At 37.0% G+C, this 13,657-nt stretch overlaps 1 protein-coding gene across 2 annotated transcripts in view; it reads right to left on the minus strand.

Annotated features, from left to right (window-relative positions):
• Positions 1-13,657, minus strand: part of NCAM2 (neural cell adhesion molecule 2) — a 394,113-nt gene that overhangs the window by 117,335 nt on the left and 263,121 nt on the right. For both annotated transcript variants that reach the window (XM_006097004.3, XM_023760797.1), the window contains 3 exons: positions 10,326-10,443; positions 7,085-7,245; positions 4,986-5,131 (listed from right to left, as the gene is read on the minus strand). In XM_006097004.3, coding sequence (XP_006097066.1) covers positions 4,986-5,131; positions 7,085-7,245; positions 10,326-10,443 — 425 coding nt within the window. The remainder of the gene's footprint in view (positions 1-4,985; positions 5,132-7,084; positions 7,246-10,325; positions 10,444-13,657) is intronic.

Consider the following 13,657-nt stretch of genomic DNA (forward strand, 5'->3'; position numbering starts at 1 on the left):
TCATATATAATGAACAACACAAAATTGACGATCAAAAATAGATCCAGAGGCAAGTTACCAGTGCACAGACCGTCCAACCTCAGAGAGAAGGAAGGGGAAGGGGGGGGGGAGGTTAGAGATTAACCAAAGGACTTGTATACATGCATATTAGCATAACCAATGGACAGAGACACTGGGATGATGGGGGCTTGTCCTGGGGGGTGGAAGTGGCAGGTGGGGGGTCAATTGGGGAAAAAGGAGACATATGCAATACTTTAAACAATAAAAAAAGAATATTGTGGAGCAGAAAGAATAAAAAAAATAGATCCAGAGATAGAGAAGCATCAAACAGACATCAAACTTCAGGGGGAAGGCGGGAAGGGGGAGGTAGGGGGGGAGGGAGAGATCAACCAAAGGACTTGCATACATACATAAATGCATATAAGCATAACCAATGGACACAGACACTGGGGGGAGGGCATGTGTTGAGGGATGGGAGTGGCCAGGGAGAGGTCAATGGGGGGAAAAGGAGACATATGTAATATTATATGTAATACTTTAAACAATAAAGAATCAAATAATAATAATAATAATTTATAACTTTTAATTCATGGCTATTACATATTCGGCAACAATAGCTTTGGTTGTTATCTAAAGTTTATTGTATACACTTAATTATTAATGAAATTAAATATATATCATATATTAAATGAAAAAGTTAGGGACTTTAATTCCTATAAACAAATGTACCTTAAGATGACTCCACTATAATGTGCTAAAATTCAATTTAATTAACTTTTAGATAACCCTAGTAAATCAATATTTTAATGAAAAATCATCAATCATACTGTTATTACTACAATACATTGCTTAGAAATTTTCAATAAATGGATCATTAAAAGTTAGTGAGTAAAAACTGTGTGATTTCTTTAAAAATAGGACAAAGAACAAAATAGTATCCTGAAATAACAAAGGATATTCAGGAAATATTTCTAAAGCAAGTAGATATTCTATTTTTCTTACACAGTACACGTTTTTAAAAAACTTTTTCTGAAGTTTTAAAAATTACATATAGTGTTTTAAATGTAGGTAAGTAGATTAGAGATAAAATATTTATGATTTTAAAAGAGCTCTGTGTTTAAGCACCATATTTTTGTTGTTTCTGAGAGACATATTACACAAGGATATTTTCTGGTATGTTAATACCCATAGTTCAATCCTACTTCAAACTGCAGCTCCTGAAAACATCTACATGTGAGCACATCTGAGACTCCTGGTGGTAGCCACTCAGCTGAGCCTCCCCAAATTCCTGACCCACAAAATCACAAGGGAAATAAAAGATTGTTTTATGCCACTATGCTTTGGGGTCATTTATTATGAGGCAAGCATTCCAGAAGATAAGTTCAGACAATGCATATACAGAGCTCATTAAAATGTTATAAGCATTGCCTAACTGGCGTGGCTCAGTGGTTGAGCATTAACCTATGAACCAGGAAGTCACAGTTCGATTCCTGGTCAGGGCACATGCCTGGGTTGTGGGCTCAAGCCTCATGGGGGGCTGTGGCCTGGGTTGTGGGCTCAAGCCCCATGGGGTGCTTTGCAGGAGGCAGCCGATCAGTGATTCTCTCTCGTCATTGATGTTTCTATTGCTCTCTCCCTCTCCATTCATCTCTGAAATCAATAGAAAAATAAGTTATAAGCATCATGTTTGTTGGGCAGTGAACATTTGTCATGAGCTCCTAATATATATGCAATGGAAGGGGAGCTCTGCTAGCATTCCACTCCTGGACTTTCCAACTCCCTTGCCTACTCCTCCCTGCGGGAATGAGGGGGATGTCTGATTGGTAACTGTGAGGACTTCATATTGGATGCACTTTTCCTAGCCACTCCCTTTTTTGTTTTCAGAAAAGACCTTCGAATAGAAACCACAGGTTCTCTGCAGTTTTCAGCCCAGATGCTTACCTCAGCAGTGATTATAACAAGAGTGATCTACTATGCTAAGTCTAACTAATTCTGTAATTCAGTATAAGGACATGCCACATGATATTTTATCCTCGTGTATTTCTTTTGTCTTATCTGGTGATTGAGAATTTAGTCAAGGAAAGGGGATACTATTAATTGAGATCCTCTGCTTCAAATTCAATGATGAACATATTGGCTAAACACAGTCATATTTTGGGATGCAATCATTAGTTTGAACCATATTATATTGGTGATATGTCACTGATTATGACCTACACATTTAACAATTTTTATCAAAACTTTAACACTATATGCACAATCAGAAGTTTTATTTTCTTTTGTCCTGTATTTCTCAGGCCCCTATCAGGTGCCCAGTAATCTTGTAAGAGCATTTTCCTGTGGAAAGGAGTAGTTGCTAAGTTTCATTTGACTTAAAGTAAGAGAATTGTTTTCTGAAGTGTGGCCTGAAGACCATCCATATAATGCCAGCTGATGAGTTCATAAAATATGCACCCCTAGTTCTTGTGCTAGACTTATGACATTAACCTCCGGCTGTGGGATTCCAGAATTTGCATCCTAACAGACTCTTCAGGTGATTCTTATGGCAAATACAAGCTCATGTAACTTTTTAAGACAAAAGACATATGATCTCAACATACTCTATGATAGTCAAAGTATAGTCAGACTTTAGGTATCAGACTTTATGGGTTCTATTAACGACTAGAGTAGATTCAGAATCCTGCCCCCCGCCCCCCCGCCCAAAAAAAGGCCCACACAGGATAAACTATGTTTTAAAAATTATGTAATATGATAAGGAAAAAATAAAGTTGATTGAATATTTACAATATGGTAAAGACATCAATATGCATTTTACAAGGCACACTTCACCTTTCTTATACAACAAGGAAAATAAGTATTATTATCCCAATTTTAAAGATGAAGAACTCATCTTAAAAAGAGTTCATGGCCTTGTGTTGCGAAGCAGATCAGTGGCTGGGGTGCCTGTTGTGGTGTGTGTGTACAAGAGTTACTGAAGCCAAATTTATTGTCATGTTAGTAAATGACTTAGAAACTGAAAAAATAAATAATAAAAGAGTTCGGATAACATTGCCAAAGCTGAAACATTATAAATGGCCTAGTTGAGAATCAAAACTAGGTTTGTCTTTCTTTAAAGCTCAGCTTAACTATTCAATTTTTTGAATTTTGACTGTTGAAGAAATTGGTAATATTAAGAGAAAAAAGGCTACCAATCCAGAAAATAAAATGGGGATCTTAAAATAATTTTAGAGAAATATCATGATAGAAAATAAATACAGCAGTCTTAACTTTTTTTATCCACTGGATAAAAGTTGTTGGTTAGAAAAATAAAAACATCTTTAGGTTTCTATAATTGTTTTATAATAAACTAAATAAAAAATAAAAAGGATGTCTACTTTAATAGATATAATCCTTAGCAAATAAAAACTAGTTGATTATTTTTCACTATTACTATAGAAGTAATTTCTGTAAATAGTTTTGAGAAGCCTGAGGTGTAGAGTGTAGACTAAAATATCAGGCTCTCAGTTACTTGACTAATTTATACTGATAAAATAACAGAATACAACGTATCTCTTGTTCTTGGTATATAATAAAGAAGCATCTTTTAAATAAGGAGTAAAAGCCATCTTAGAGAAGAGAACTTTTAGGAATTTTACAGTAGACAGGAAAGTAATGAAACTTTGAGTTAGAAATACTTAATAAGGGCTTATAGACATGAAAATCATACTTGAGCAATCTCGTCGACAGAAATGTACTAAATCGACATGAAAGCAGTTGCCTACAGTTTTCTATGTCTAATTGCTTTTTGACTATTTTAAACATTTTATGGAACTATAACGCCTTTCAAACTTGCCAACTGTGCCATAGAAATATATATTATTTTCTGTTAAGAAAAATATTAAAGCAAACTATAGTTTACCTGGGAAAATTTTTATTTTCAATTTGCATATATAAAATATCTGTACATTTCCAAAGAGATATACTCCCTTAAATATGCCATCATGAGGAGAAAGTGGGAAAAAGAACACTAATATATGTGGGAACACATTCTTTCAAAGATAAACTATAAATGGATAGGGAGTAGCCTAAATTGTCAATCTATGGAGTTAGCATGTTGTTTAAAGATATGATGACTTGAAGGAATACAAAGCGTATTTTGAATAAACTGATTTCAAATTTTTCTGCTATCAATGTTGGAAAGTCAAAGCTACATATATTATAGATATCACTGACTTTTGCAGAATTAGATTTAAATTAATGAAAGTCATTTAAAGGACATTTGCCTTTAACATTGAGAAAATAAAACCCATCTATCAGCTTACTGTTACATTTTTTACTCGTGTGAAAATGCCAACCCATCATATCATTAATTTACTAACTTTTTCTTTCTGTTTTGCTTCTGTTTAAACTTGGACATTTATATGACTTGTTTAAAATGACAAGTATAAAAATCCATGGATTTTAGTGAAATATATGGTGATGTTTAATTGATTTTTACATAACTTGTATGCGTCTGATGAAAGATCACAATTTACATTTATACTCATTTATCTTATTAGATTCAATATTATATGAAAGCAGAAACCTACTTTTGTACTGCACAAAGACAGTTCAAAGAGTAAAGAGTGAAATGACAGACAGACTTTTGTTAATTCGAATTACTTTCATTTTCACAGCACAGGGTGAAGGGGATAAAACTGTCACAAGGTATCTTATACATTCAGTATATACCAAAAGCCACTTTGGCAAATTGAAGAATTCCAACAACCTAAGATTGTGTGGTTTAATAAAAAATACCTTTAAATATTAAATATTAAACTATATATTTCCTCCTCTGAATTTAGTTTTAGGCTGATTGTGGTAGACTTACCTTTTTAAAAAATAAACCCTTATTGTATTTCTTACTAGTTACTTGGTCAATTGGAGTCCAATGTGAGATTTAATAACGTGCAAAACACCAAAAATACAATGATATTGAAAACCACTATGTATTGAGTTTCTGTTACCTTATCGCCTTCGGAGAATGTGATTCCATCCACGGCTCTTTTCCATGTGATCTCTGGAATAGGCTCCCCTTCTGCTTCACAGATGAGTGTGACTTGGCCATTCTCATACGTAGTTTCATTTTTTAGCTGTATTATGTGAGGCTGTACTGTAAAGAATACATACATTACTCCATCTATACTGGAAGAAAATATTTCTATTTAGACCTAAAATCCATGATGGGCATTTGAGTCCACAGTAGTATGATATGGAATTGTTAACATTACAGCAGGCATGGCAGCATGCTTTGCTTTAGAGTGGGGCCGAAAGAGTTGCAAGGAACAGGTGAAAAAATTTCCAAAGATAGTTCACATCGATGATCATTGTAAACTAACTAGAGGCCTGGTGTATGATATTCATGCACTCGTGGGTAGGGGGGTCCCTCAGGCCGGCCTGTGCCCTTTGTCAGTCCAGGAGTCCTCAGGGGATGTCCAACTGATGGCTGAGTCCCACTCCCCAGACATCCTTAGTGCTGCTGTGGAGGAGGGCAGCTGCGCTGGTTGTTCTGCTGTTCAGTCAATTTGCATATTAACTTTTTATTATATAGGATTTGAAGTGGGTTAGATACCAACATACACATTATAATTCCTTCCAACATATTGTCATCTTAAGAGTCACTTTATTATGTATTTTTCTCTTAAACCACAAATTAAAATTTTCCCTTTTAAAGCCACATGTGTGTTTAAGTGTGAGTGTGTCTGTGTCTGTGTGTGGAGGGGTGGCATAGCATCCACTTAGTGAGTCATTATCTCCTAAGCTTTTAAAACAATATTGGCAAGGAGAAAACAATGATGACTGTATCCTGAATATGTAGTTAGGTATAATTATGAAAGCCAAACAAATAATTTTTAAAAAGCATACAAGTTCTTAACTCTCTATAAGATTGCTAAATAAAATAATATAGCTTTTAGTAATTATGGAAGATACTTATATTATATTTCTTTTTAATGAAATGAAATGGGAATATTTAATTACAGTTGCATGACAATGTGGCCTAATTATAGCCTCATAGGTGTGCTCTTTTGAAATATAATGAAAGTACAGCTGATCCCAACATATTTCATTTAAAGGTTTATGAGGAGCAATGAATATCTATACTAATAAAAGCCTAGGTGGCCCTTGTGCCCTTGCACCCTAAAGTCCTCACAAGATGGCCACCCCCATGTCTTCACAAGATGGCCACCCTCACGTCATCACAAGATGGCCACCCCCACATTGTCACAAGATGGCCATCCCCACGTTGTCACAAGATGGCTGGCAGGGGAGGGTAGTTGTGGGCGATCAGGCCAGCAGGGGAGGACAGTTGGGGGCAATTGGGCTGGCAGGGGAGGACAGTTGGGGGCAACCAGGCTAGCAGGGGAGGGCAGTTAGGGGCAACCAGGCCATTGGGGAGGGCCTTTGGGGGCGACCAGACTGGCAGGGGAGGGAAGTTGGGGGTGACCAGGCCTGCAGGAGAGGGCAGTTGGGGGTGACCGGGCCAGCAGGGGAGGGCAGTTGGGGGAGATCGGCTGGCAGGGGAAGGCAGTTGGGGGCCATCGGGCCAGCAGGGAAGCAGCTAGGCATCAATCAGGCCGGCAGGGGAGTGGTTAGGGGTGATCAGGCTCGCAGGCAGAAGAGGTTAGGGGCTATCAGGCAGGCAGGCAGGCAGGCAGGCGAGTGGTTAGAAGCCAGCAATTCTGGATTGTGAGAGGGATGTCCGAGGGGTCCTAGGTTGGAGAGCGTGCAGGCTGGGTGGGAGAAACACCCCCTCCCCCCCCAGTGCATGAATTTCATGCACCGGGCCTCTAGTATCTATATAAGAGATCCCAGTAGTGTAATTTAAATGAATTTCTTCAAGCCTCTGTATGAGTCAGCCAATGTTTCACAGAAACTTACATGTATAATTTCATGTAATTCTTAAAACAATTCTATCTGGTAGCTGCAATTTTAAAATATATTTTAGAGATGAAAAATGGAGATTTCATTTTGGAAAGTTAAACAGTTCATACAAGTGACAAAGTAAAAATTGACCCAGACCTCCCTCTAGACATAACAGTTTTAACCACTATGCTATAATACTTACCAAAGACTTGTAGGAATGCCTGTTTTTCATCTTCTCCTGCCTTATTTGTGGCCCTGCAGACATAATGGCCTCCATCACTATTGATTATGTTTCTGACAGTGAGTTCTGTATTGCTTCCTTTCAATATGTACTTTTCACTTTCTTCAATGAACTTGCCATTCCTAAAGAAAAGAAAAGAGGTTGATCTTCATAAATCAGGCTTCACAACTCAGGAGACATATTCAATTTTTAAAAAATATACTTTTATTGATTTCAGAGGGGAAGGGAGAGGGAGAGGTAGAAACATCAATGATGAGAGAGAATCATTGATCTGCTGCCTCCTACATGCCCCACACAGTGGATCAAGCCTGCAACCCAGGCATGTGCCCTGACAGGAAATTGAACCATGACCTCCTGGTTCATAGGTTGACAATCAACCTATTGATTGCCAGCCAGGCATCATACTCAACTTTTTGATCTGTAGTTGGTAATAATTTCATAGCTCTTGATAGACAAGGCTATAATCCAATCTAAAGTATACTTCTAGTAGCCCAGAAAAACTTAATGTATTAAAGTTATACTTTAAAACAGTTTTGACTTTATAGACAAGAATAACATTTGAGTTATGTTGAAATATTGATACCAATCTTAGGTAAAACAGCACATTGGTTCAATCTATACTTTGATTATTAAACCAAAAAAAGTCTGATGATTTTAACTCTATGTACCTTTATAATGTTGGTGAGTCAACACGTATTTATGAAAACTTTATTTACTATGTTCCTGAGACACATTTAATAGAATTTCTATGGAAACCTACTTTAAGTAAGTTTCAAAGTAAATGCAATTTAAATATGCAACCGATTTATTTTGAAAACATGTACTGCCAATAAAAGGGTAAAATGAAATAATTATGTAAAAATGCAGTTAGAGAAATTATGCTGAATATAATGATTTAATTCCCTAGTGAGGAGAAATCATTTAAAAAAATAATTTCCTTCTTAGATTTAAATATTTAACACTTTCCATGTTCTTTCTGGACTGAAGCCATATTCGTTCTGCCCTAAAGATAGCCTTTGCAGTACACTAAGACAATGTCTTGCACACTTTTTATAACAACTATAGTAAGAAATATTTTAAATATCTTTAAATCTGAAACAATTCCTACAATTCCCCTTAATATGTGTGATACCTCTTATGTTGTATATTTTTTTAATTCTATTTATTGTCATCTCCTCTCCCTCCATTTCTTTCTTCCAGCTCTCCTTCTATATCTTTCTAATAATGGTGCTTTAGATGATTGAATAAAGTTTAATGTCCACTGATGTAAAAAGTTTAGGATCTGTTCTTAGGGCTGGAAAGACTTACTTTCCCGTACAAATATAAATTTAAAAAGAAAAATCTCTAAAAGGATTATAAAGTATTTCCTCTATAGAAACAGAACATTTATCTGATAAACTTAATGACCTTTCCAGTGAACTTTGGCTTTGCTTTCTAGAAAGCACTGGCACATATCTTCATTCAATCCTTATCCTTCTATAACTCAATAACATCTGCTTGTTCAGTTTCTATTTATATGTCTAAAAATATCAGGAAATGTGCAAAAATATCATAAGGGTCGAGTGCAAAAGTAGAGTTTATAAACTACTAATAGCAAATGTATATATAGCACTCTGTACTTTTAACTTAAAAATATTTTTACTAACCCTATATTTACAATTATAAAAAATGACATTTCAGCATTTTGCTCTAGAATTTCATGTATAAAGAGATCTTTCAGTGCAGTTGGTGATACAATCTATTTCTCAATCTATTCAGTGAAAAATATTGATTTGTTTAATACTAGGACTACTAATAAAATAATAATACACTAGAAGTTTCAATAACTTGTGTCTTATACAACATTTTGCCTATATTATTTACCTGTGTGAATTCTCACAAGTAGCCCATAGATGTGTATTTTCCCTCTCTGCCCTCATTCACAGATCGCAACTAAAATTTTTAGTACAATTTCCTTATCCCTCAATTCAAACAGTAATATAAGGAGCAGATTAACTAACTTCCAGTGTTCTTTCTGATAAGGAGAGTTATTTCCCTACCTCATGTGAAATATTGAACTAATATAGAGTCCAGGCACATGAAATTCGTGCGCGGGTACAGTCCCTAGGCCTGGCCTGCAATCAGGGTCATCTTCCCCAGCTGCCTGCAGCCAGCCCCGCCCCCTCCCAACCCCTGGTTCCCTTTTTGCCATCAGGTGATCAGTGCCTGACGGCCAGGGGAAGGGACCAAAAGGTGGTCAGTGAGCTTCATAGTGACTGATCCAACAGTCGTTCTGGTCATTCCGCTGTTAGGGTCAATTTGCATATTATCCTTTTATTATATAGTATGTTTGAAATGTAGCAAATGAATGAGGCATGGGCACTTATCATGAAAAATTCATATTACTGACAGTAATAGAGGGTATTATAGATCCCATTACTAAGTTAATAACTTTTTGGGTTTTGTTTTTAGGGAGACTGAGAAGATATCTACTATAGTAAGGGAGAAGAGAAAAGAAGGTGGCTGACATACTCTGGGAGTTTTCAAGGGGAAAAAGTCATGATTTGAGCTTTGAAGTGAATGGATCTTGAAAAATTCAGTGGAAATCAAAGAAACAAACAAATAAACAACATTATACTAATACAGGCAGAGGACAAACTGATGGTTGCCCAAAGGGAGAGGGGTTGTGGGAATGGATGAAAAGGTGAAGGGACTGAGAAGTAATCATGGGAATGTTAAACTCAGCATAGACAATATAAATCATATTATAATAAGTTATGTGGTGCCAAGTGGGTACTTGAATTATCGGGGGGATTACATTGTAAATTATATAACTATCTAACCACTAAACTGTATACACCTGAAACTAATATAAAATAATGTCAACTGTAATTGAAAAATAAAATTTAAAAAATAAAGTGTAAAAAATGAAATGCAAAAACATGAAGTGTGCAATGTAAAAAATGAATGAATGAAAAAAGAAACATGTCTTAGAGACAGAATGATCAGCACTATGGGTGCACCTTTGACTTGGGTTAAGTCACTCTGCTGATCTCTAACAGTTGAATCTAACCAATGTAAATGAAAACAAAAGCATAATAGCCTTTTAAATAAAATTCAAAAACAACACTTTCCTTCCAGACATAATGGAAAGGTCGCAACTATTTTTTCATGAGCCTGATTAGGGACACAGACCAGAGGGAATTGTGGGTACACAGCCTACCTGTACCAAGAGATGGTGGGCTCAGGAGAGCCAGAGGCCCTGCAGGATAATGTCATCTCTTCTCCTCTCTCTGCTGTGGCATTGAAGGATTTCTGAGGCATTGTGATTGCTGGTGGCACTGAAAAACAGATGAACGTAGATAAAGAGAGATGAACATTTCAGCATCGAACAGACTGTCAAACTACAGCGGGAAGACCCGGGAGGGTTGGGGGAGAGGGGTAAGAGATCAACCAAAGGACTTGTATGCATGCATATAAGCATAACCAATAGACACAAGTCACTGGGGGTTAGGGGTGGCCGGGGGAAGGTCAAGTGGGGGGGGAAGGAGACATTTGTACTTCTCTTTGTAATATTTTAAGCAATAATTTTTTTAAAAAAAGAACATTTCAGCAATACCATTGGGACATATTTACCACCACTTTTGCTGTTGTTGTTTACACTAAGCTATAAAATATTTTTAAATGTTTTTATCAATTTTTAGAGAGAGAGGAAGGGAAAGTGACAGAGATGTAGAAATATCAATGAAAGAGGAACATCATCAATTGGCTGTCTCCCACATGGCTCCCACTGGGGATGAAGCCCGCTACCCAGGCATATGCCCTGACCAGGAATCGAACCAGTGACCTCTTGGTTCCTGGGTTGACACTCAATCGCTGACCCACAGGGGCCGGGCCTAAGATTTAAAACTTGATAGTCAACATCTGTACTTACATCAACAGGCTGACTTGATCTCAAATGACTTTAAGATCACAGATCTACTTTCTGATGTAGGATAATTAGATAATTTACTCTATGCCATTATACTATTTTGAATCTATCAAACTAGACTAAACAATAAAATAGACATTTTGGTATATATATATACTTTTATAAAATACTGTTCACAAAAAGACAGGCTCTACTACCCTGACTTACAGCAGTGCTGAGATCTACTTGGAGCATGAATGGATTTCCTATTTGGGTTCTCATCAGTATATGTAATTCTATAAGCAATCATTCACTGCTTCAAGACAGGGCTTTCAAATTAGGTGTCAAGCCATAATGTTCTTTCTGATTAACTGCATTTAATTTCTTTAAACAACTATAGACCATTTTATAAAGAGAAACTGCTCAAGCCATAGAGAGTATGAAATAGATTTTCATGAACAATTCAATTTAAAATTAAGCTTCCCCAATTTCTAACTAATTACATTACAAAAACTGTGTGTGCTGCACATTTCATACTTGTTGAAACTGTTACTGAAATGCACTGTTTGCAATAAACAAATCAATAACATCCATAAGAGAAGCTAAATTTCAAAGGACAGCATAAATTTTGATTTAATGCACACTTTTATGATTTTCTATTTAATATGACAAGATGATATCCCCCAAATTAGTTATATTAATAGATTTGTTTTTAACATATAACAAACAGTATGACCAGACTGGCATTTACCAGTGTGATTTTAATTAAATATCCCAACATGGCATTCAGGTCAGCATTAATGCTGCATTATTGCCATTGATAGTGGGAAGAGAAGCTGATATGTATCTTAGTAATTAATCACAATAAATCAAGTTTCTCCCCTTAAAAATTCAGGTACAAGGGGCATAATCTGACATGCTGTCTCTAAAGTAACACAATAATTACTAGTGTTATAATAGGATGGACCTTTTTCACATATTAACTCTGCATTTTAAGTACATTGAAATTTAACATTCTGTATCCCATTTGCCATCTCTTGTAATTATGAAAAAATAACATTTTAATAAATGCATTGCTTTTCATTTGATTATTATAAATGTAGTTATAAGAACACTATGCCTGTTTTTATTACAGCAATGAAGATTTTTAACCCTTTAGAGAGCTATAATGAAAATAAACACTTCAATAGAAATTCTCTGTACAGGAAAGTATTTTTGAACATAGAAACACTTCCAAATGGAGAGTCACATGCCCTGGTGGTTGCCTGTTACTAACCTAAAAAAGTTATTTATTTTTTATCATAATTTTCTTTTCTATGAAGTGTACTGCATATGCTGGATGATCTGTAAGAACTGACAAATATTGACATTTATGTTGTGATACATTGACTTTGCTAGTGATATATACATTCTTATAGTATAGATTAGCAGAAAATATGAATATTATATATTTACATAGAACTTTGAAGAATAATTCTAGAACTATTCTGAAGTGTAATAGCATTTAAATTTGCAGAGATATTCACTAGTTCAAATGTCAAAAAGTCCTGGAAGTTTTTTAGCCACTGTTTTAGACTATAGAGTATTTTTTGTATATTTACCTAGTTATAAGTATGCTATTGAGTTGGATTAAATAACTTTAAATGGAATTACCATTATATTTCATTCAAATTTATTTTTCTCTCATAAATCCCACATTTCCTCTATTTTAACTTTTTAAAAATACTTTTGTGCATTTTTTACTACATCTGAAACTTTTATCTATCTATCTATCTATCTATCTATCTATCTATCTATCTATCATCTAGTAGAGACCCGATGCACAAAAATTCATGTAAGAGTAGGCCTTCCTTCCCCTGGCTGCCAGCACCGTCTTCCTTCTGACACCCAGGACCCAGGCTGGCTTCCCTTGTGCTGCCCACAGGCACCCGGGACCCCGGCTGGCTTCCCTCCAGCCCCAGCTTTGTTAGGAAGGACGTCCGGAATGATGTCTGGAAGACGTCCCAGTCTAATTAGCAAATTACCCTTTTATATTTATAGATTATATACATACTAGAACTCCAGTGTGTGAAATCATGCCAGCCCCCACCCCACCCACGCCTGGTCTTTGGTCTTACGGCATTAGGGCCACAGGCTTTTTATAATATAGACTAGAGGGGGGGGAAGGGGGGGAAGGGGGGGTCCCTCAGCCCGGCCCTGTGCCCTCTCGCAGTCTAGGACCCTTGGGAGATAACGACCTGCTGGCTTAGGCCTGCTCCCGGGTGGCAGAGGGCAGGCCCAATCCCCTAGGTGCAGCCCCTGGTCGGGCTCAGAGCAGGGCTGATTGGGGAGTTGGGGCGCTGCTCCCTGTCATGCACAGAGCAGGGCGGATTGGGAGGTTGTGATGCCACCCTCAGTCACGCTCAGGGTAGGGCTGATTGGGGGGTTGGGGCACCACCCCCTATCACACTCAAGGCAGGGTCAATGGGGAGGTTGCGGAGCCCACCCCCTGTGATGCACAGAGCAGGCCAATCAGGGGGTTGTGCACTGCCCCCTGTCACGCACAGAGTAGGGCTGATAGGGGAGTTAGGGCACCGCCCCCTGTCACACACACAGCAGGGCTGATCAGGGGGTTGGGGTGCCGCCCTCTATCACCCACAGAGCAG

This window comes from Myotis lucifugus, unplaced genomic scaffold, assembly GCF_000147115.1.
Source record: "Myotis lucifugus unplaced genomic scaffold, Myoluc2.0 scaffold_193, whole genome shotgun sequence".
Lineage (NCBI taxonomy): Eukaryota > Metazoa > Chordata > Mammalia > Chiroptera > Vespertilionidae > Myotis > Myotis lucifugus.